The 23369-nt window shown below is 36.9% G+C and overlaps 1 protein-coding gene across 1 annotated transcript in view; it reads left to right on the forward strand.

The window, feature by feature from the left end:
- Positions 1–23369, forward strand: part of ITGBL1 (integrin subunit beta like 1) — a 167320-nt gene that overhangs the window by 43465 nt on the left and 100486 nt on the right. The window contains exons 3-4 of the mRNA XM_034418138.3: positions 20466–20612; positions 21456–21578. Coding sequence (XP_034274029.1) covers positions 20466–20612; positions 21456–21578 — 270 coding nt within the window. The remainder of the gene's footprint in view (positions 1–20465; positions 20613–21455; positions 21579–23369) is intronic.

A 23369-nucleotide genomic window follows, 5' to 3' on the forward strand; every position in this document is an offset into this window, starting at 1 on the left:
CTTTTCCCCCCACTCTCTGTCTCTGTCTCTCTCTCTCTCTGTTTCTTTATTGAATTTCACTTGAATGGCATAAGGCATATCCGTTATGGACTGGAAAAGCCACGTTGAAGTTCCCATGGCTACTGTAACTTTCATTAAAAGTTTTCTTCTTCTATCTTCTATTTCTAATTGCTTTCTGTTCGCATGGTAATGCTCTTTAATTGCCCCTTATTTGCTTAGTTTCTGTTTCTTGCATGAAATGGGCCTTTAATTAGATTTACTTCTAATTCTCCCCTACTTTATATTATAAAATGCTGCTATTTTTTTTTTTTTTAAAGGAGAGGGAAGTACATACCAAAAATGGATCCAGTAAATAAAGCACACTCAAAGAATCTGGAACTGACTAATAAAGAGGCTATTAGTATTGGCAGTATGAAAGGCAGCACCACCCTGATGATCAAGACAAAATGAGAGGCAAATACACAAAGAGAAAGTTATGCATTAACATAACAAAGGGCCATGGCTGAATGCTCATGTAAAAGAATGACCATGTTTGCTTAAGAAAGGTAGGCGGAAATAAATTCAGCAGGCTGGTTCTTTCAGAATATCAAGTACAGATGCCTTCTCTTCTGAGATTTCTTGACTGATATATCTATTTTTAGACATATCAGTAAAGAAACATTTGCAACTTTTATACCACTGAAAAAAATAAGCGTAATCCTTGACTTACAACAATTCATTTAGGGACCGCTCAAAGTTACAACTGCACTGAAAAAAGTGATTTATGACCAGTGGTGGGTTCCTCCCGGTTCCGCCGAGCCGGTAGCGGTGACGATATGACATACCGAACCGGTTCTCTTTGTTCGGGAGCTGGACCCTCTCGCCCCCCCCCATGTTATTCTTACCTTTTATTTGCCTCCCCCAATCTATTGCTGCCTCCCGAGTCCCAGCTGATTGGCTAGAAGGGAAAAAACTGTTTAAACTCTTGCCATGGGGCTTCAAAGGGCCGCCCTATAGCTGATCAGTGTTAAAAGGCAGTGTAGTGGTAGACCGGTGCCTCCAAAAACGAATGAGTAGACCGGTGCCTCCAAAAACAAATGGGTAGACCAGGACACTCCAAGAACAAAGGGGTAGACTGGTACAGCTCTGCAAGCAGTTAAAAGCCTGGTAGACCAGTACCTCTGCTAAATCCTAAAGAATTGTCACATGACCATCAAGCCACGCCCACAAAATAAGCCACACCCACAGAACCGGTAGTAAAAAAATTTAGAACCCACCCCTGCTTATGACCATTTTTCACACAACTGTTGCAGCATCCCCATGGTTACATAATCAAAATTTGAACATTTCCAGGTTCATGGGACCACCTTTTCTGATCTTCTTACAAGCGAAGTCAATGGAGAAGCCAGATTCACTTAACAACTGTGTTACTTAACAACTGCAGTGATTCCCTTAACAACTGTGGCAAGAAAGGTTGTAAAATGGGGCAAAACTCACTTAACAACTGTCTCACTTAGTAATGGAAATTTTGGGCTCAATTGTGATTATAAGTCCAAGACTACCTGTACCACTGATAGTCTGCAGTTGGATTAAATTAGAAAACAGGCAAGTAAAGAATGTGGAAATTAGCATTTTGTGCAAAATTTTAAAAATCAATCCTCCCTCCCTCCCTCTATCCATCCATCATGCAGTAGCATATCAGGTTGTGAGCTGAATTGTGAATTGGATTGATGAGTTAAAAGATTGGCCCACCCAAACATACTCACTGAGCTCCCAAAAGTATATTTGAATCAATACATATATGCGACACTGACAGTCAAACCATTTATCAGAAGAACATTTTAGATTGTAAAGTACTTTTCTCCTTCACAACATCTTGTTTGAGAAAATTGCCAGATTTGATAAAGTATGATTTTTACTATATTGTCTTGATTCATTAACTAGCTCTGGGATTTTTATCTGCTGGCTTTGCTTACTATTTTCATTTGTTTTTCTGCTTTAATGAATGTTGCACTGCATGCAATATATTTCTCTACTGGCTCTTGTTTATCATTGAATTATCTTTACTCTAATAGACAGAAAGTGAGGCTACAGCAAGGAAAGTGCTTCTATGAAAACATAAGCCGGGGAACACAACTTCAAGGCTGCCCTCAGCTTTCAATGCTATTTGGACAGTACTACTCCAGAAGTAGAGGAGTAGAGGAGCTAGGAACCATTTGGGACCATTGAGATTTATTAGGTTTAAGGAATGAATGGGTTCCTTAAGCACCTACAAGGCTTAAGACATCTACTACCATTGCATCTATCAAAATGCTAAACATGTTTCCCAGATTTTTATATCAATATTCAGAGTTGTTCTCTTTAAGATACTGATGTGCCACATTTATTGCATCCATGGTCTAAAGATTAATGGAGACAAAATGTTGTTTGAAGAAGATTAAGATACAAACTGCCGAAATATTTTAAAAAACAACAACAAACGGGATATTAAAAAGAAAAAGTGTCTTAGGAAAAAAAGACTAACACATGCACACATAGAATCCTCCCTAGTTGAATGCTGATTAATATAATACAGCAATGTTAGTTTTCCACCCCTTACAAAACAGGCCAAAAAGGTTTTAAACTACTAAACCTGTTTATAAATTGTTAGCCTGTTTTCTCTAAACTATATTAATAACTAAATAGTTAACAGGAAAAACAATAATAATAAAACTATAATATAAAAGTATAAAAATAATGCAAAGTCATTAGTAATAATAAAAGACAAAATTGAAATTCCAAAACCCTATGTTAACAAACTCTTATTGTAATCAACTTGTAGGAAATTTGACATAGCTTCAATCCCAGCTCATCCCAAAAATTAATGTTAATTGGTCCCTGATCAAATATCCACATTTGCTTCTTAATGTTGTCTCTTAATCAGTTGATTAATTACATTCAATAAGACCTAACTATCTTCACAGAAAAAAACAAATAAGATGGTTCCACAATTAAATGTAGTAGTTCATTCCCCACTCTCCTTCAGACTCCTTTAAAAAGACCCATTTACCCCTTATCCACTCAGAGGGTTCTCTACTGTTATATAAAAGCAGAGGATTAAAGTTCAGGAAGATGTATTTAACAGAATAATAACAGAGTTGGAAGGGACCTTGTAGGTCATCTAGTCCAACCCCTCGCCCAAGCAGGAGATCCTATACCAGTGATGGCGAACCTTTTCGGCAGCTAGTGCCCAAACCGGAATGTGGTTGCAACCATTATGACTTCTCAGCTGGCTAACGAACCAGTGAAGACGGAAGAGGGAGATGAAATGTAGGCTCCAGACATCAAGAAGACAGCTGTGAGAACCAAGGACACTTCAACAGGTGTTTGCCAGAGCCAAAGACTTTTTCTCATAGCAATATTATGAAACTCCATTGGGCAATGTGACCTGGTCTAATAGGGGGGAGGGAGAATCTATACTTTAATTATGTAGGTTGCTGTGGGAATTAGTTAGATCTGGTTTTGCCTTCATCTGTGCCAAAATGGATGTACTCAAAAAAGTTTTGCATTAAGAGATTGGATCGTTTTGGCCGTGCTTGCTTTGGGTTGGGTTCATCAGCCAGAAGGTTGACATCTAACCTAAAAGGCCAGGCCTCCAATGCCTCCAATATGAAGTGAGCTATGTCTGATATTTCTGGATCTATGTTTCTTCCCAGTCTATTTACTACCAGAGAATCAAACTGCTGACTCTGAATATCTTCTGCAATCTGTGTTCTCTGTATTGTTTCTGAATCTATATTTCTTGCCAACAAGTCTGCTGCTTTAAAAACAAATTCCTTTTGTGGATCTAAAATATTTATGGCTGGTTTCTTCAAAATATTTTCCATAGTCTTTATAAGTTCATCAAACCTTTTAGAAAAGAATTCTACTAGAGATTGCCTACTGCTGAGCAGTCTGTTTTTTCTCTCCTGAGTGTCAGCCTTCTTCTCTCTATAATCCAATAGGCTGTTGCTCAGTGAAGTAGATAAGCAGAACAGAAAACAAACAAAAGAGACCATTTTGATCCAAAACCTTTTTTTCAAGTTGCTAAAATACAGATTCAATATTCAAAAAGATAAAAGTTCAAATATAAACATTTTCCATCCAAAGATGTGCCGTGTTTCCATATGAGAGAGACCAGAAACTGGTGTAAACCAAATAAATCGAAGAAGAAGCAGGAAAAGCAGATAACATTCAGCCGGGGGGATTGAAATAAATCAGCATTCAGCCAGCCAATTAACATTTAGAGATAAAGAACAAAAATAAAAGTAGAAATTCAAAAAGTGAAGTTAAAAGTCCCAGGCATGTTTACAAAAACTTTCTGCTGGTAGGAAGAGATGTAAAAAGACCATTAACTTTCCAGCTGCTTCCAAAAGGAGCTGCAATCTTCAAGATTCCCCCTCCCAGGTAGGTCCACAGCTGTCTGAAAGACAGGGTGCAAGGCTGCCAAAGAACCAGCTCTGGCAGCAAACACAGCAGATTGTCGGTAAGAGAAGAAAAAAGCTCTCACCCCCTCAGCAGCCATTTTGGGGAGGAGACAAAATTCTAAGTGGGATATTTTATTAAAAGGATTATGATCTTGAATCAGAATATGGTTGTCTGCATATGTAGGCATTGTGCTATATAAAGTAGCATTTAATGACTGCAAAAAAGCAACACCTTAGTAATTTTAAATTGATGTCCTCACCGCTAAGGAGAAAAGAGGAGTAAAATGAAAGGCATAAATTTTATTGCCTGAAAAAAGGGTATCTACAAATTCATCTTTTCTCAACCCATTTTTTCATGTTGAAAAACTCTCAAATCTTTTTCTAAACAATTAGTTAAGATTTCTGATTAGCCACAAAGGAGCAAAATGAAGGTTTTTGTTTTTTCTTCCTTAATGAGGACCAACAAAAGGAGTAAATCTTTCTGAATCTCTTTTCAACATGGAAAGTAGTATTTCTGCAGCTACAGAGGCCTTACAGATTTAAATTAGGAAAACTTCTCTATTGAATGGGGGAAACAATCAAATTTCTTCCCACCCCCTGTTGCTCTTTCCATTCTTCTTTCTTTGCTTCTTATTAAGATAGTTTTCTTTTATAATTGTTTGTTGTGAGAAATGTTATGGATTATTTGAAAAACAGCAAAGTTTAGGTCATTATTTCATATCCTCTCACAGAAGAATTCTACCGCTTTCAATATACTGCAAGTAATTTTCTTCTTGTTTGTGCACTTATGAGTCTGACTTCTGGGGAGTGACTGACATTTCTGCTTCCTGGAAAATCATTGGGAAAATAAAGTCAGTAATAAACACAAAAGAGCTCCACAAAATCTAAACTTCATAGATGCATTTCAGCCTGTTTACCTGCAACATTCATTTATTAGTTCTGATCTTTGGAATTCAAAGTCAAAATGAGGACCGAAGCTCACATTTTCAGTTGTATTATTAGTTTTATTTCAAACTAAATAAATTCATTTGACTTATTTTGGATGTGTAAGAAAGCTTCCAGGCATGTCAAAGCTAGCTTACTATATTTTAAAGAAACTGCCCTAGCCCAGAATAATTGGAGTGGGGGAAGAAAAAGAGGAGAAGGAGGAGGAGGAGGAGGAAGAGGAGGTGGTGGTGGTGGTAGTGGTGGTCCTGGGAAAGGAAGGATTATAAGAAAGAGATCCAAATTCCCGGGATCCATATGCCTATGGAGATTCTCAATCATCCAGATGATAGTTGTCGCAAAGATACTTTTTCAAAAGACAACTGGACTTTTGAAAAGGCAGAAGAAGAACATCATGGCTTCAAAACCTAAGGGACTGGTTTGGACAAAACTCAGCAGCACTTTTTCATGCGACTGTTGACAAAAATAGGATTGCCAACATGATCGCCAACGTCCGATGACAGATATGGCACAACAAGAAGAAAAAGAACTGGACTTTATTGCCTGCTTTCTTTTCTTTGAAAATATTTCTCATCTAAGAAGCTTCTTCAGCTCTAACTGACTTGTCCGGAATGGAAGAATTTATATTCTTTGCAGTCATCTGGCACTCAGAGTAGTTGAGGAAAAGAATTTCAGAATTACAATTTATCTCAGTACATTGAGATAACAGGAATATAAGAGTAGAAAGGTACTTCAGCAACTATTCATTTTGTATTGCAAATATCACAACCTGCTTCCAACAGGTGTGTTCTAGCCAATTTTTGGCCAACCATCATCAAGACAACTGCCAAAGCTATGAAAAAGTGAATTATTCTGGAAATATGGGAAATACAGTACGTGCACCAATATTCCTGTACACAAAGATGGAAGAATAATAAAATACAGAGGAACATTGTATTGCCAGAACTTGCAGAAATGGTGAAGCTGACCAGAAGAAAAGGCTGATCTGATGATTTATGGGTCTGGGGATTAAAAAAGGTTAAAAAAAGAGGGAGGAGAAAGAGAATAATAGTAACTATCATGTTTCCCCAAAAATAAGACTAGGTCTTATATTAAGTTTTGCTCCAAAAGATGCATCAGGGCTTATTTTCTAGTTAGGTCTTATTTTCAGGAAAATATGGTACTAAATGTGTCCGTCTGGTTGACAAATTTAACTGGGGCTTATTTTGGGGGTAGGGTTTATATTACAAACATCCTGAAAAATCATGGTAGGGCTTATTTTCTGGTTAGGTCTTATTTTCAAGGAAATACGGTAATAACTAATAATAATAAAAAGAAGGATAGTAACTAGTAACAGAAGAAATAGATGAACTTGTTGCTAACCAATTAACAAATGTATGTAGGAAACACATAAATACCCTGATATCAATTGTGACACAAAGAGTTGGTGCCATCAAGAGAATGTAGGATTTGTAGACCATGGTCTGCATTACCTACATGAAGGGCTTATGGTAAGGGATGGGCTGCACCTCACAAGAACTGGGAAGGATGTATTTAGAAAATGACTGGCTCAACTTATCAGAATGTCTTTAAATTAAAATTGAGGGTGGAGGGTGACCAAACCTTAGGATTTTTAGGACTGAATCACAAGCACAAACCCAAGACAACCAGTCAAACAATGAAGTAGGGAATAATGGGAAGGAAGAAAAACTCAAATATAAAGTAGGAGATATAGGAAGCATACTGAGGGTCAACCATACAAGACTCAAATGCCAATACACAAACACTCACAGTTTGGAGAACAAAGTAAACTTGAAATACTAGTACATGAAGGCAAGTATGATATATTTGCCATTACTGAAAACTGATGGGATGAAACTCATGACTGGAATGTAGTGATGGAGGGATACAAACTGTTCAAAAGGAACACACCTAACAAAAGAGGAGGTGGAGTTGCATTATATGTAAGAGATTATTACATCCCTACAAAAATGCACAAAACTAAGAATATGGGTTAATATAAAAGGAAAAAAAGAATGACATTGCCATAGATGTATACTATACCTCTATACATAGATATACATATATGTATACATAGATTTATACCACCTAGAGACAAACAACCTACTCTCTAACAAACAATTTGGTTTCAGAAAAAAATTAACCTGTAATCTGCAACTACTACACTGCAAAAACATATGGACTACACATCTTGATCAGGGCAAAGCAATAGACACAATTTACATAGACTTCTGTAAAGCCTTTGATTCAGTGGTACATGACAAACTACTTCTAAAACTAAAATCTTATGGCATTTCTGGACTCCTCCATAAATGGATAACTGCTTTCCTGTCAAACAGGCAACAAGTGGTCAAAACAGGAAGCGCTCTATCAAATCCTGTACCTGTCAACAGTGGTGTTCCCTAAGGCAGCGTTTTAAGACCAACACTCTTTATACTTTACATAAATGATGTTTGCAATCATATTAAAAGCAACTGTGTTCTCTTCGCTGATGATGTAAAACTATTCAACACCACCGACAATGCTGCTACCCTTCAAAAAGATCTTGACTATGTGTCAGATTGGTCAAACAAGTGGCAACTTCAAATCTCAACCAACAAATGCTCTGTCTTATACATTGGCAAAAACAATCAGAACATAAAATATAAGCTAGATGGGCATGACCTTGTAGATGACCCTCACTCTGTCAAGGACCTTGGAGTACTCATTTCCAAAGATCTAAGTGCCAGAGCCCACTGTAACAACATTGCCAAAAAGGCATTAAGAGTTGTTAACCTAATATTGCGTTACTTCTTCTCTGGTAATATTGTACTACTAACTAGAGCATACAAAACATTTGCTAGACCAATTCTCGAATACAACTCATGTGTCTGGAACCTGCACTGCATATCAGACATTAATACAATTGAGAGAGTCCAGAGATATTTCACGAGAAGAGTCCTCCAATAGAATTTCTTATGCCACCAGACTTGAAATTTTGGGCTTAGACAACTTAGAACTACGCTGCCTTCGGTTTGACCTAAGCGTAGTACACAAAATTATATGCTACAATGTCCTACCTGTCAATGACTACTTCAGCTTCAAACACAATAATACATGAGCACACAATAGATACAAACTTAAGGTAAAACGCTCCAAACTTAATTGCAGAAAACACGACTTGAGCACAGTGGTCAATGCCTGGAACGCACTACCTGACTCTGTGGTTACTTTCCAAAACCCTCATAAGGGATCCTTTTAACTCTGTTATTCTATATTCTGTATTCTAACTACTCAATAGAAAGAAGAGCAGAAGTCATATTTTGATCTTTTTCTTTATTTTTCATTATTCTTTGATTCTTTATACCTTGATTCTTATGCTGGAGGAAAGTGGAAAACATTCATAAAGCAAGTATTTTTGTAATTTAGAATCTAAGATCATATTCCTCTTTGAAAATGATATTGGGGTGTGACACTGTAAAGTTTTAACCTTGTTCCTAAAAACCTAGTAAACAACACCTTTTGTTAGCAGATTAGATTCTCAGATTCAGGCTCTTCAAATATATCAAGTTCAGACTTAATCATCACTGCATAAAATGCTGTACTTGAATTATTATAGCCTATAATCTGAATTCATTATCCCCCAGTCACTCTGAAAAATACCTTCTCCTCCAATCATTGAAAAAAAAGGTAGGACAAAGCATAGTGGATAAATTTAGGTGTCAGAATGCCTAGCTCTTAAATAAAAACTAAGAGAAATAGGTTACAAAATCTATTAAGAAAAGGATTTCTTAACTTGCTAATGGGAATGCTAATATTAACAAAGACAAATGCAGTCCCTTGATTTGAAATTTTGATAAAGACAGATAAATTCGTGGGCATGTGAAAAGTTTGTATGAGATTCAACTTTTCACCATAATTTATATGAAAAAAAAATTCCTGCATCAGAAATGACCTCTGGATGGAGATACTTTCATTAATCGTTTAGAGAGACAGTTTGGCCTAGTGGTTAAGGCACAAGGCTAGAAACTAGGAGACTGTGAGTTCCAGTTCTGCCTTAGCCATGAAAGCCACTGGATGTTTTGGGGCCAGTCACTCTCCCTCAGCTCATGACATCAGGCTCAGGCAACAATAGCAATAGCACTTAGACTTCTATACCGCTTCATAGTGCTTTACAGCCCTCTCTAAGCGGTTTACAGAGTCAGCATATTGCCCCCAACAATCTGGGTCCTCATTTTATCCACCTTGGAAGGATGGAAGGCTGAGTCAACCTTGAACCAGTGAGATTTTGAACTGCCGAACTGCAGCTAGCAGTCAGCTGAAGTAGTCTGCAGTACTGCACTCTAATCACTGCGCCACCTCGGTTCTATACAAGCTGATCAATCAATTCCTATTGCAACCAATGGATCAATAATTGGTTGATCCGAAATAAAACTGACCTTGCAGTTGCAGGAAATGCTAGGAAGAAAAAAAATCTTGCTTTCATATGATAAAGCCTGGTCTGACTCAGATGTTCTTTTGTTTAAAAATACTTGTTTTGTTACAACAGTGTAAATAATTAATTTATTTTTGAACATACTCATTTCCTAGGACCTAGACAAATAGACGGAAAAGGATTTCAGTAGAAAATCAAAAGTTTTTGTGACAGGATTTTGTTAAAATCACACATAGAGAAGCAAAAGGATTTTTTAAAAATGCCAAAGGGTATTGTCTTCCTTTGGAATATAACATCCTTTTAAAAAAAATTTAGGACTGTTTGTTATGACCATGGCCTATTTATGGGAACATCACAGAATATAAGACACTTTTTACACGTACATTCTACTTCTGGTTTTGCTGCTGATCAACCATTTATTAGTCTTTGTTGAAAATGAATGGAAACTCATTTCCCCGAGCTACAGAAGAAATTTCTGGTTATTGAATAGAAAGTTGTTCATTTGTTCCCAAATTTGAATTGAAATACTTTTAATTGAATTTATGGTGCAGCTTTGGTGATAACTGAAGTAACAGGTTTATGTGGTGACTTTAATAAGACTGCATTTTAGGATAGTCTAAATGTGTTGGAATATTTGTATTCTAGATGAGTTATTACAACATTTTATTCAGTTATTTCTGAGAATTTGTGTCCCTGACAGTCAGTAACTGCTTATTTGTTGTACTTTTATGCTTGTGTCATCAGTGATAGTATCTAGCTAGTTTGTCTTATACTGCCAATCCCTTTTTCGCTTCCTTTAGATTTTTTTTATGTCTCATGGCCTTTATCAGGAACTGATATCACTGTATTATCTGTCTGAAATGTAAATCTTAAATATTAGTGCTTCTTACGAACAGTCTAGTTTTACTTCATCTAGTACTGAATTGTTTTTTTTTTTTGCAGCATCCAGCACCGCAATTCAAATGCATGCATTTGTTTTAATTCAGCCTTTCTGTTGATCTAACTTTCAAGCTGTTTATTATAACACTGAAAATTATGGTAATGAGAACATGTAACTTCCTTTGTTATCAGTGTGATGTCTCTGCATTTTAATATTATGTCTGGGTGTATCATAGTCTTTTTCCAAAAAGCAGACAGTTGTTTCTTTCATGACTATATTTACTATTTCTGTAAATTTTTGCCCATGAAGGTAGAATCTATCCCTATCTCAAATTCTTCCTGCCTATTTGCATTAGGTTAGAAGTGACCGTTAACATAATTTTAGTTTGCTTAATGTTGAGAGAACAAATCAATTTTAGTGCAGTCTTCTTTTACCTTCAACAAGAGTTTCCGTAAATCTTCCTTGTATCTAGCTGTCAAAGTAGTATCATTGTATATTTGACTTGGTATCTCTTCCAGCAGATTTAATTATAATTTCTTTTTCTTCCAAACCAAAGTTTCTCATGAATATGATGATCAAATACAAATTGGACATACTTCAACTGTTTAGTTCTTCCATATTCTATTCTAAGTATTGTTTTCCATTTTAACTATTGTTTTAAAATTTAAAAAGGCAAATGAGGTGGTTAGATACTCCAATCTTTTCAATAGCAATAGCACTTATACAGGTAGACCTCAACGTACGACCATAATTGAGCCCAGAATTTATGTTGCTAAGTGAGACATTTGTTAAGTGAATTTTGCCTCATTTTACAACCTTTCTTGCCATAGTTGTTAAGTGAATCATTGCAGTTGCTAAATCAGTAACATGGTTATTAAGTAAATCTGGTTTATCTGTTGACTTTGCTTCTCAGAAGGTCGCAAAAGATGATCATATGATCTGGGACACCATAACCATCATAAATGTGAGACAGTTGCCAACAGTCTGAATTTTGATCACATGATCATGGGGATGCTGCAATGGTCATAAATGTAAAAAAATGGTCATAAGTCACATTTTTTAATGAAGGGTCACTAAATGAATTGTTGTAACTCAAAGACTACCTGTATAATGGTTCACAGTGCTTCATAGCCTCTCTAAGCAATTTACAGAATCAGCATATTGACCCCAATAATCTGGGTCCCCATTTTACTGACCTTGGAAGGATGGAAGGCTGAGTCAACCTTGAGCCGGTGAGAATTGAATTGCTGGCAGTCAGCAGATTTAGCCTGCAATACTGCGTTCTAACCACTGCTGTCAAGGACTATCTACAATTTGTATGGTCTACACACAGTAAAAGAAAACTTTATATAAACAATAAAGGAAACATAGATGCAGTGGTGGGATTCAGCCAGTTTGCATCACTTCAGGAGAACCGGTTGTTAACTTTTGGAGCAGTTTGGCAAACTGGTTGTTGGAAGAAATCATTAGGGCAGAGAACCGGTTGTTAAATTACTTGAATCCCATCACTGCATAGATGACTTTGAGAAGCTCTCTTTTATCATTAGAAATTAGCAGTTTTGGTGCTTCTGCAAGCTTTTAAATCCAGTTTGTATATCTGGTAGTTTTTGTTCTATATTCTGCTGAAATTAAGATTGCAAAATATGGAGCATTATCTTACTAGCATGTCAAGTAAATGCAAGTAATGACATTTTTTTTAGCACCACTTCCAGTTCAGAGTTAAATAGTTATCAAGAGATGATATTGTGGGAAATTAAATGGTAGCACCAGCCTCCAAAAGTGAGTGTTTCTCCTTAGTTCTAGATTGTTTCTCCCCTTTGGTTAATTTCCAGCTATTGCTTCTTGTCATGCCTTCAGGAATTTTGGAAAATAGGTTTTCTACCCTCTTCTTTGTGGTAGCCCCTCAAATATTGGAACACTGCTATCATGTCACCCAGTGGTGAAATCCAAATTTTTTTACCAGTTCTTTAGGCGTAGCTTGGTGGGCATGGTGTGGCTTAGTGGGCGTGGCAAGGAAGGATACTGCAAAATCTCCATTCCCACCCTACTCTGGGACCAGCCAGAAGTGGCATTTGCCGGTTCTAGGAATTACTCAAAATTTCTGCTACTGGTTCTTCGAACTGCTCAAAATTTTGGCTACCGGTTCTCCAGAACCTGTTAGAACCTGCTGGATTTCACCCCTAGTCCTTCTTTTCACTAAACAAGTGTTTGTCTGTTGAGAACCTCTGGATCTTGAGTCTATCTTCTCGAGTGTTGGCTGCAGGTATCTCCTTTAAATCTGCATAACTGCTCTGTGTTAACCTCTGCCATAATGATAGCACAGTTCATTTGACCCTTTATGCTCTGCTTGTATGTTCTGCCAAGATTATTAATAATTGCTTGACTAGACCTCTATAATATCTCTAGCAGCAGTTTCCATAGTGATAGCACTTTCAAATAATTTATTAAATGTTCAGTTTGGTTCTGTTAAATATTTTTTTCCTTTCAGAATTCCACATTATCTGACCTTTTAATGCATTTAGCCCTATACCAAATTTGCAATGTTCAGAACTTTTTAAAGTTCCTCTGCATATGATGCAATGGATTCACACTCTTTTGGCTTGAACTCTGAAGTGCCCTGCAATTAATAAAAGTTTTTGGCCTCAGTTGTACTTACATTATTTTTGTTAGTCTTGCAAACTCAAATGGGAGTGGCATTGTACTTTAAGTTTAAACTTTGTGTCCTGTAACACCTGGTAAAAGGAGCATTTCCCCCCCCCACCAGCAATGTTCTCATTTGCTTCAAAGCATTGTTCAAGTCTCTCTCTTTTTATAATATCCAGTCATCTGTGGTATTGGTTGGAGGGTCGGTGCTGCATATAAGTGAGTCGAAGAGAGCAACTAGACATCTCTATCACTGGCATAAATTATGGAGTGGTTACAAAAACAAGGTACCTTCTTTCATACATGGTGGTTATGCTCCGAAACAAAAAAAAAATATTGGCTGAAAATACATAGTTGGATACAAGAAGTAACAGGCTTCCAGGTAGAATACACAACAGAATTGTTTCTTCTAGGAATAATGAAAAGAAAATAGGGGGAAAAAAACCCAACATATATTATTCTACACATGACAGCTGCGGCAAGATTGGCCTTCGCGCAATGTTGGAGAAGCTCAAATATACCCTTTGAAGATTTAATAATTAAAAATATATTGAATTGTGCCGAGATGGACAAAATGACACTTGAATTGAAAGGATTGATGGACTCAGATTTTTATGTAATTTGGGAAAAATGTATAATTGGATCAAAAATAGGAAAAAAGGAAAATAATAGAATGTAGATTTAGTAAAAATATATAGATCATCATGATATTTACATATCATCACACTAATACTAGTGTGATGATATGTAAATGGTCACAGTCATGCCCAAGAGTTGAATAATGATAGTTTAATTGCAAAAATTCAATAAAACAAATTAAAAAAAAATGGAGTGGTTATGCGTATGGATGCAAGCCCCATTCATAATCTTCCTGTAAACATTTGAGTCACCACAAAGAGTCAATGGAAGCAGCTTCATAATGCCTTTAGCTAAATGCAAAACTGGTTCAATATTAAAAGATTGGATGGGTCTGTATACTCCAAAAGAAATTGAATTGTTATTATTCTATCTGAAAAGAATTGGGGTAGTACTCCACCCTATTTATATACCATGAATGTAAAACATTTGATAGATCATATCACAGAGTCCCTGGCAGGGGAACTAAAAGACAAGCTTTTTCTGCAGTGGCTCCTGCTCTACGGAACATCCTCCATTTGGAGATTAGACTGGCCCCAACAGTGGTGGGTTCCTCCCGGTTCGATCCGGTTCAGCCGAGCCGGTAGCGGTGACGATATGATGTCACCGAACTGGTTCTCCCCCCCGCCCCCTGCCCCCCCCATCCCCCCACGTTATTCTTACCTTTTATTTGGTCCCACCTCCAATCTATTGCTGCCTCCTGAGTCCCAGCTGATGACTAGAGGGAAAAAAACTGTTTAAACTCTTGCCGCGGGGCTTCAAAGGGCCGTCCTACAGCTGATCAGTGTTAAAAGCAAACAAATGAGTCGGGTCATAAGTGCGAGGACCTTCCAGAAATGACTTTGACCAGCTAGCCACGCCCACCTAGTCACATGACCTCCAAGCCACACCCACAAAATAAGCCACGCCCACAGAACCGGTAGTAAAAAAATTTAGAACCCATCCCTGGGCCCCAATCATGTTAGCCTCCCATACCTGAGGTGCTAAATGTATTCAGGGCCCTATTCCCTGGCTGAATTGCTAACTGGCCAAATAGCTTTGTCCTATGTATATTTAATCTGGGTATCTTTAGTGTTTTTAACTATCAAATTTTTAAAAAAATTTTAAGCCACCCAGAGTCATTGACTGAAATCAGCGTTTATAACAGGGCTGTCAAACTCCCGGCCCGTAGCCTGGATGCGTCATGGGCTGGCCACGCCCACCCCTATTTTAGCAAAGGGGGAAAAAAGTCCCGATATGCCATGTGCCGACGCCATGCCGATGTGAATTTGACACCCCTGGTCTATAGAAATTGAATAAATAAATAAAAATTTCAATATGGTGTGAAGGTGGTGATGGTTGTGGTGGAAGAATGTGCTTTTTCCTACAATAAATTTAAAAATGTCATAAGATGTAGTAAAAATTTTCTTGCTTTTAATTTTTAATCTTCATTTGATTTTTTGGTAAAATACATTTACCAAGAAAACTACATAGATAGAAAATTATAAAATGATTGACGAAAATCTAATCACACCTGGTCTTATTTGTTTTTGATAAAAGTTTTTAATAAGAAAACCATATGGATAGAAAATAGATTGACTAAATCTATCTTGATGATTGCTAGGAGTCAAAAGCAATTTGATGGCACATAATCGATCTTGTACAAGTTCCATTTAAAAGAAACATCAGATGGGAGAATATATTTTTACCCATCAACAGCTGGTTCCTTGATAGCAGACTAAAGGGGCATTCAGATCCTGTGGTTGCAACCTTCCCCTATGATGGGTTGCATTGTATTTCCATTAATATTAATTATTTTGATTGATTGATTTAATCCATATAGATGCGATGTGACTCTGAGAAGCTAACATGTTAAAAGCACTAATAATAAAGGAAACCAATATCAACAAAAACTTTGATAAACTAATAAATTGATAAACTGAGGTCTTGCTAAAATGGCCATAGATGATATATCTAATCAAAACAATTTAAAAAAAGCCCCTCCATGGGCCATTTAGGCTCATATAATTCCTACATGTGCATCAGTACATGAATGAATTCTTATATGCAATTAGAAGGAAAACTGTGATTTTTAACTTTTGGGATGCATTTCCACCTTTGGGGTGATCAAAGAAGCCACCTAGTGGTATAGAAAAATGAAAATATGTCAGTTCTGAAGGAGCTACTTCTGAGCCCTGCAGTAGATCTAGAAACATGTGTTTCAGGGGTGAAATGCTCCTGGTTCGGACCGGATCAGGCGATCCGGTAGCGATTGTGGCTGGTGTTTCGGAGAACTGGTAGTGATGGCGACGCCCACCCGTCCGGGTGTCATTACTTCCTGGTTTTAACCAGGAAGTAATGTGTTTTTTACCCTCTGTGCATGCACAGAAGATTTTGCACATGCTCAGAGGGTTTGCGCGCGCATGTGATGCACACGCGCTTCTGAACCAGTAAGGAAGGTGTTGTGTAAGTAGATTTCACCCCTGATGTGTTTATATAATGTATGGGCATATATGTATATGCGAATTTAATAACTGAATAGCACTTCTTTTGGGGAGGCAGGATGTAAAATGTGATTATTTTGAAATTCCTTAGAGATATTTATTCGTCAAGCTGGACAGTAACTATAGAAGTCTCCTACGCTCTTATTTTATTTCTTGACATCTAAATCCCCTGGCATTTAAGAAGGGATCAAACACAGGCGATTTCTTAAGCAATTCCACCCAGCACTTTCAGATTCAGATAAAAGGTTTTTGAATTATTCTGTGGTCTATATATTTTTAATGAGCCAAATTTAATCACTGTTGACAGCTGAAGATTTATTTTATTTGTATCCCCATAGGGTGCAAAAAGGAATCCCATATTTCAAGTGCTTTCACTTGTGTCCTGGGCAATCGGTGAACTTTAATATATGTTGAATTCATTCATTTATTGATTTGTTAAAAACTAATTTTGAGGCTGCTTGGAGCTTTTAACAGATGAGCTGTAGAAATGAATAATCATCATGCTTTATCTACATATTAAAGGAAAGAAACTCAGAAAGGAACTTCCCTAATTTATCAGGTTGTAAAAGAGGTGGCAGGAGATATGTACTATTAGACGTACAGGTTTCTGTTTGTTGGAAGGACTGGTTCAAAGCTGGGAGAAAGACTCTGGACATAAAATGGAGGCAGGCTGCAGGAAAGGAAATCTCTGCTTATTTGGTAGCCAGTGACAGCAGCATGTTTCTGGGTGGTTGACAAAAAGGGGTTGTCAGTAGATGGGTTTTTATGCATTCTTTGGAGCTTTGTGATTGAGATGCCTGTTCCTGTGTAAGAATGCATCCTTCAATATTTTAATGGCTCTTGCCAGATTCCTATGGGGTCATAGCTGGCTCTACAGGCAAAAGGGGAAATGCAAATTTTAGGTGTTTGTCTGAGCTAATCTTGTCAGCCTTGGCTTGCCTAATTGTGTTGCTTATTTGGAGTCTCTTTGCTTATGAATAGATTGGCCCAGTCTTTCTGAATGGATACAAAATCTCCATTCCTAAAGACCAGCCTATACAAGCTTCTGCTTGAGGCTATTTTCCTTTGGCAGGAAGACTGGGGCTGCTTTCCACCTTTGTTAAGATTTTCTCCATTTGTCCTTTAGAGGAAATATTCTATCCTGCCTCTTTTTAATATTAAGAATAAATAATATTTTAATCTGGGGAGGGGCGGCCTTCCTACATGTTAATATGGCTTACAATAAAGCTCTTTTGATTGTGTTTCCTGCTTGGTCTTCCCAGGAAGACTGACAAGAGATTAAGTCACTGAAATAGAGCAGGGAGACCTGAACGTTAGCCCTGCCTTAGGCACTGAAGTCAACTGAGTTACTTGGAGCTAGTCACTTTCTCCAAACTCTAGGAAAAAGACATGGCAAACAACTGCCAAAGGTATTGATTGCAGAAAACTGGAGGGATTTGTCCAGGAGTCAAGAGTGACACAAAAGCAGAGAGAGAAAGACAGAGAGAGGGGGGGGAGAGAGAGAGAGAGAGAGAGAGAGAGAGAGAGAGAGAGAGAGAGAGAGAGAGAGAGAGAGAAATGTATTTGCTAAAATAAATGTATATCATCACACTAACATGAAAGATATCTGTGAGAACTTAATATATCTGTTACGTCTCAAGCTTTTGTGGTTTACAGTTTACTTAATTGTATGCATGGTGTAACAATTTGGAAAAGGTTATGAGAATAGGGGGATTGGAATGGTAAAGTGTGATGCCAAAGAAAAACAAAATGTAGGAAGTGGAGAGGAAATAATTAGTGCAAAATAATAGCCATTTATGAAACAGATGTTGGATGTAATTTTCATCTAGAGCGTAGTTTAGAAGGAGTCATTTCGTAGTCATTTATTTGAATAAAATCTGTGGCCGGTCCAAGTTTATATTACAGCAGGTTATTATAGGTTCTTAACATTCTTTTAGAACATTTCATTTTGTAATAGTAATGTGTGTGTGTGGTTGATGCTTATTTCTTTTGGCTATAGGGATTAAGGCTGCCTGATTACCAGGCTAAAGAAGGTTATGAAAGGTAGGCTGCTAAATTGATGTTTAAAGAACAAGGGAACAATTTTTCCCACACTTTTCTTGTAGGTTTTTCCCACCCCACCAGTCTACAGAAATTATGCTAATGTTTCACCATGGACACAGGCAAAGAGAAAATCTAAATGCCTGTTTTTACCTCATTAAAACAAATTAAGTAGAAGCTGTACTTAATTTATTAAAATGAGTGAAATGAATGTATGTTCCAGTACGCTGACAACCAATAGAAATAACGTTGGATTGATTACTTCATAAAAAATCAACTGTGTGCCCTTTGTTGTTGTTGCAATTTCTGAAAAGACCCATGAAGCCTCTCTGTCCTCAGCACTATGGATTTGTAGCCAAGTATCAGAGGAATCCTATATTTGTGCGGTCTGTCTCCAACTCCCTCTTCCTGGAAACACAAATGGTTCTTCTGGTTCTAGAGCACAACTTTCAAGTTTTGATCATGTGGCCTTCTGTGAAATTTCAAGCCATTTATTTATTTATTTATTTATTTATTTATTTATTTATTTATTTATTTATTTATTATATTTCTATACCGCCTTTCTCCCGTAGGACTCAAGGCGGTGTACAGTCAAGAAAAATATAGACACACAAACATCATAAAATTGCTAATTAAAATTGTTACTTAGTTTGATCAATTAAATAAAACCCAGAATTAGATAACATTTAAAAAATCATTCGCACGTTTGTATGCTTAGCCCTGCCTGTTGGAACATCAGGGTCTTGAGGGCACAGCGGAAAGCACGGAGATCAGGGATATTCCGTATCTCTGGGGGCAGTTCATTCCAAAGGGTTGGAGCCCCCACAGAGAAGGCCCTCCCCCTGGGAGTCGCCAGTCGACATAATTTGACTGACGGTATCCTGAGTAGTCCCTCCCTGTGAGAACGAACTGGTCAGAGGAGATGCAGGAGATCAATTAAGTTCTCTATAAGGGGCCTCTGGTCTCTTTCCTAAAGCTGCTGTTTGGAAAAGAAAGAGGAAATTATATCATTTTAGGAAATAAGGGTTGCTGAAAGAAATGCCCACCCCCTTTTACCTCAGCCTTGATGCGTTACCCTCCCCCATAATAGATTATCCTTGAGAAAATGTGGCCCTCAACAGAAAACAACAACTCTGCCTTCTCCCATCTCTAAAATGTTCTCTAAACTCCAATATACAGTAAGTTCATCTGATTTTTGAACATCTGTTAAGTAGCTAACTGATTTCCAAAGTGGAATCCGATCTGTTTAGAAGAGAGATCATGTGTTCAAATTATACTCATCATTGACAGTATTGTACATTGATAATGAAGTAGTAGGTTAATCATTAATATTAAAAGAGGGAACTATAGGATATAAGAAAATGCAAGTGTTAATATGTCACTAAGAGCAACATAAATGTATAGCAATAGCACTTAAACTTATATACCGCTTCACAGTGCTTTAAAGCGCTCTCTAAGCGGTTTACAGAATCAGCATATTGCCCCCAACAACAATCTGGGTCCTCATTTTACCGACCTCGGAAGGATGGAAATCTGACTCAATCTTGAGCTGATGAGAATCGAACTGCCGAACTGCTGGCAGCAGGCATTCAGCAGAAGTAGCCTGCAGTACTGCATTCTAACCACTGTGCCACCACGGCACAGATATAAAAGACAGATATATTTTTTCACAAGCAACTTTTATCTAAACAATCTATTCTTTTTAAAGCAGAAGACATTTGCAAAAGTAGTTTTAAATGAAAATCAGGATTCATATACTGTACATGATAGAAATGCTATCTATGCTGTCATAATGATTTTGCTACTTAATCCATTTTGAGCAATAAGGTTGCCTAATAAATTCAAAACGTTCTTCCAAGTTTTATTTAAATAGATTATAGATGAAGAAGATTATTCATAATTTCAGAATGAAAATCTATTACTTGGTGCAAAGAACTTTTTTTTGATAAAGTAAATATGAAAATATATGTAAGATCTATTTTTTTAAATTACTTATCTAGGTCATGGAAAGTGTGATTGTGGAAAGTGTAAATGTGAAGAAGGTTGGTATGGTGATGCTTGTCAATACCCAACTATCTGCAATTTTACACGGAGGAAGAGTAATGAAATGTGCAAGAATTCTCAAGACATCATTTGTTCAAATGCAGGTGAGATTTTTATTTTAATGGGCTGATAAATTACTTTGGTGAAGTAGTTTTTAATCAATCATACAATGAAGGATGAATTAAATCAACCTATTATGTCTACTAGTAGGATGTTTTTATGCCTTATTAATGACATACATTATATAACATTCTGAAAAAAACATAGGCCATGAAATCAAACATTCTTTTCAATTATAATCATATGTGGTGGAACTGCGCTGAAGCAAAAAAATATTGGAATAAAATTAAAACCTGGTTGGAAGAAATGACACAAATATTGAATTTAAACCAGAGTTGTATTTATTGGGTATCCTACCTGACAAAATTAAAAATGAATATATTTATTTGATTATACATGTAATAACAGCTGCAAGAATTGTTTATGCACAAAATTGGAAATTAGAGAAAATACCTTTGGAAGATGAAGTAATAAGAAAGATTTTAGATTGCGCTGAAATGATTCAATTAACTTTACTTGATTAAAAATAGGGAAGAATCAGAATATTTTAAAATATGGAATTATTTTTACTGTTGTTTGCAAAAGAAATATAAATGATTAATTGTATAAATACATATAAAAAACCTGATAGTAAGAATATGATTATAGTAATCAATTCGTACAGTGGTTTGAAGATGACTGAGACAGAAGAAACTGCTGGTACAAGAAGAATAAAATGAACTGAAGAATTTAATCACCGAGACATCACAGAGGAGAGCTGATTGATGTTTTAAATGTTTTTTTTAAAAAAAATAATAAAAAACTGTGTAAAAAAAAATTCTTTTCAATGATAAACTGAATAGTAAACTGTAGTCCTAATGCCAATACTGTGTTTCTGATGTTTACAGGTACTTGTCACTGTGGCAGATGTAAATGTGACAATTCAGAAGGAAGTGGATTGATCCATGGTAAATACTGTGAGTGTGATGACGGAGAATGCATAGATGAAGAAACAGGGCTGATGTGTACAGGTGAGTATATTTAAAGCTATGCTAATCACAGCAAACATTCTTCAGATAATCATGCTGTATCATTGAGGACAATTTTTGCAGGAAACGGTTCTGCTCCAACTTGTGCTGAATACACCAATTTGGCTGGGGCTTAATCACAGCTGTCCTTAGAGATAATTTGGGGACTGAGGCAAGGAATATTGCAGTTACTAGCCATCATTTCCTTTCAGAGAAAGGTAATAGCTTCCCCCCCACCACCCACCTTTTTCTTTGAAGAATTTCTGCACCCAGAGAAACTTGGTAACAGTTAGCTGTAGTTGTGAAAATGAGGAATAAAATTGAGAAAAGTATAGCCTTGTAATATTCACAATAAACAGGCAATAAAAGGAGGGCAGTGTTTTTGCAGATCTGCATGAATGTTCACTGCTGAAGCAGTTTGAAGATTACTCTGTAGCACTTTGGACTGGAAGGCAAGGAGCTTCAGAACATGAACATGGCCAAATACTATCTGCAATTTCTTAAATTAAACACACCTCCTCCCCTCGAATTATTACTATCTTTTGCCTTTGAATCTGATGTGTGACTTAGGGCATTCCACCTCATATCATCAAGGAAAAGAGCAGGACAGGTGGCCAACTGATCCAGCAGCAAAGAAAGGAGTATTGTGTGTATACGTTTTCAGAGGTGGTTGGAGGGCATGGTCATCTCCAAAGTGGTAGCCACAGCCTTGTGATCCAAGCTACAACCCTTTTGAATTCTTATGATGTTGATGATGGAGGTGATGCGCAGACAAAGGAAATGGAACTGGATTGCAATGTTGTACCTACAATTTGCAGAGTTTGAGACCCTCTGCAGATACAGTTGTATACTTTACTCCAAACTGGGCACTGGGACTTAATTTGGAACAGTCTATGCGTACCATAAGTCTCTCTTTTCCACTTCATATCATGACAATGTAAACCCTTGGTCCTTTCCTTATGACCATGTTTAGCTGCCATCAAATCAACAAAAAGCTGCAGCAGAATAGACCATTCCTCTATATTAGCCTGACTCAATCCACCTATTACAGGATAACAGGAGGATAATTATCCCACAAGCTTTAATTATTAGAGATACCCAAGACAGCGAGACAGCATTGAAGTGGCAGTTTGCATAACCTTCTGAAAATTTAGCATTATATTTAGTGCACTCCATTATCTAACTGAAGTTTTAATTGAAAGTTTCATTTATCATCAAATCTTCTGAGGCCAGAAGTTGCCCTTTCTTTTTGAGACATAAATATTTACTTCTGAGATGAGGTCACTGATGGCCTGTAAGAAGAAAAACATCATTTTACTTCTGAGAAGACAGTTGGAAAGTATGCCACCAGAAGAAAATTGAGCCGCTCATGGCTACTAGGAAAGAAACTATACTTCTTCCCTTTCCAAATTGCAATTCCATTGAAAAAAAATGCTAATTGAAATAACCCAAATTGACATTCTTTTCACAGAATATAACAGAGTGGTCATCCCATTTTCAAGCATCTGCCCAACTCAATATCTTTTTTCTACAAGAGACTTGGATAGATGGTTATCACATCTTTCAATATAATGCATCTCAGTGTATAAGTGGGTAACATCCTAAAGGTGGCATAGCAGTTTTGATTAGTACAGAATTGGAAGCAAAAGGTGTCTCTTTTCCAACCTGAGAGCCAGTTTTGAAAGATATGTAACCAACACCATTACACTTTGCCTAAACTAGAGGTTATGACCTTAAGATGGATCACCAGGCTAAAGATCCACATCTTCCTCAGTTGCATATTACTTCTTCTAC

This window comes from Pantherophis guttatus, chromosome 5, assembly GCF_059756535.1.
Source record: "Pantherophis guttatus breed Tessera chromosome 5, ASM5975653v1, whole genome shotgun sequence".
Classification (NCBI taxonomy): domain Eukaryota; kingdom Metazoa; phylum Chordata; class Lepidosauria; order Squamata; family Colubridae; genus Pantherophis; species Pantherophis guttatus.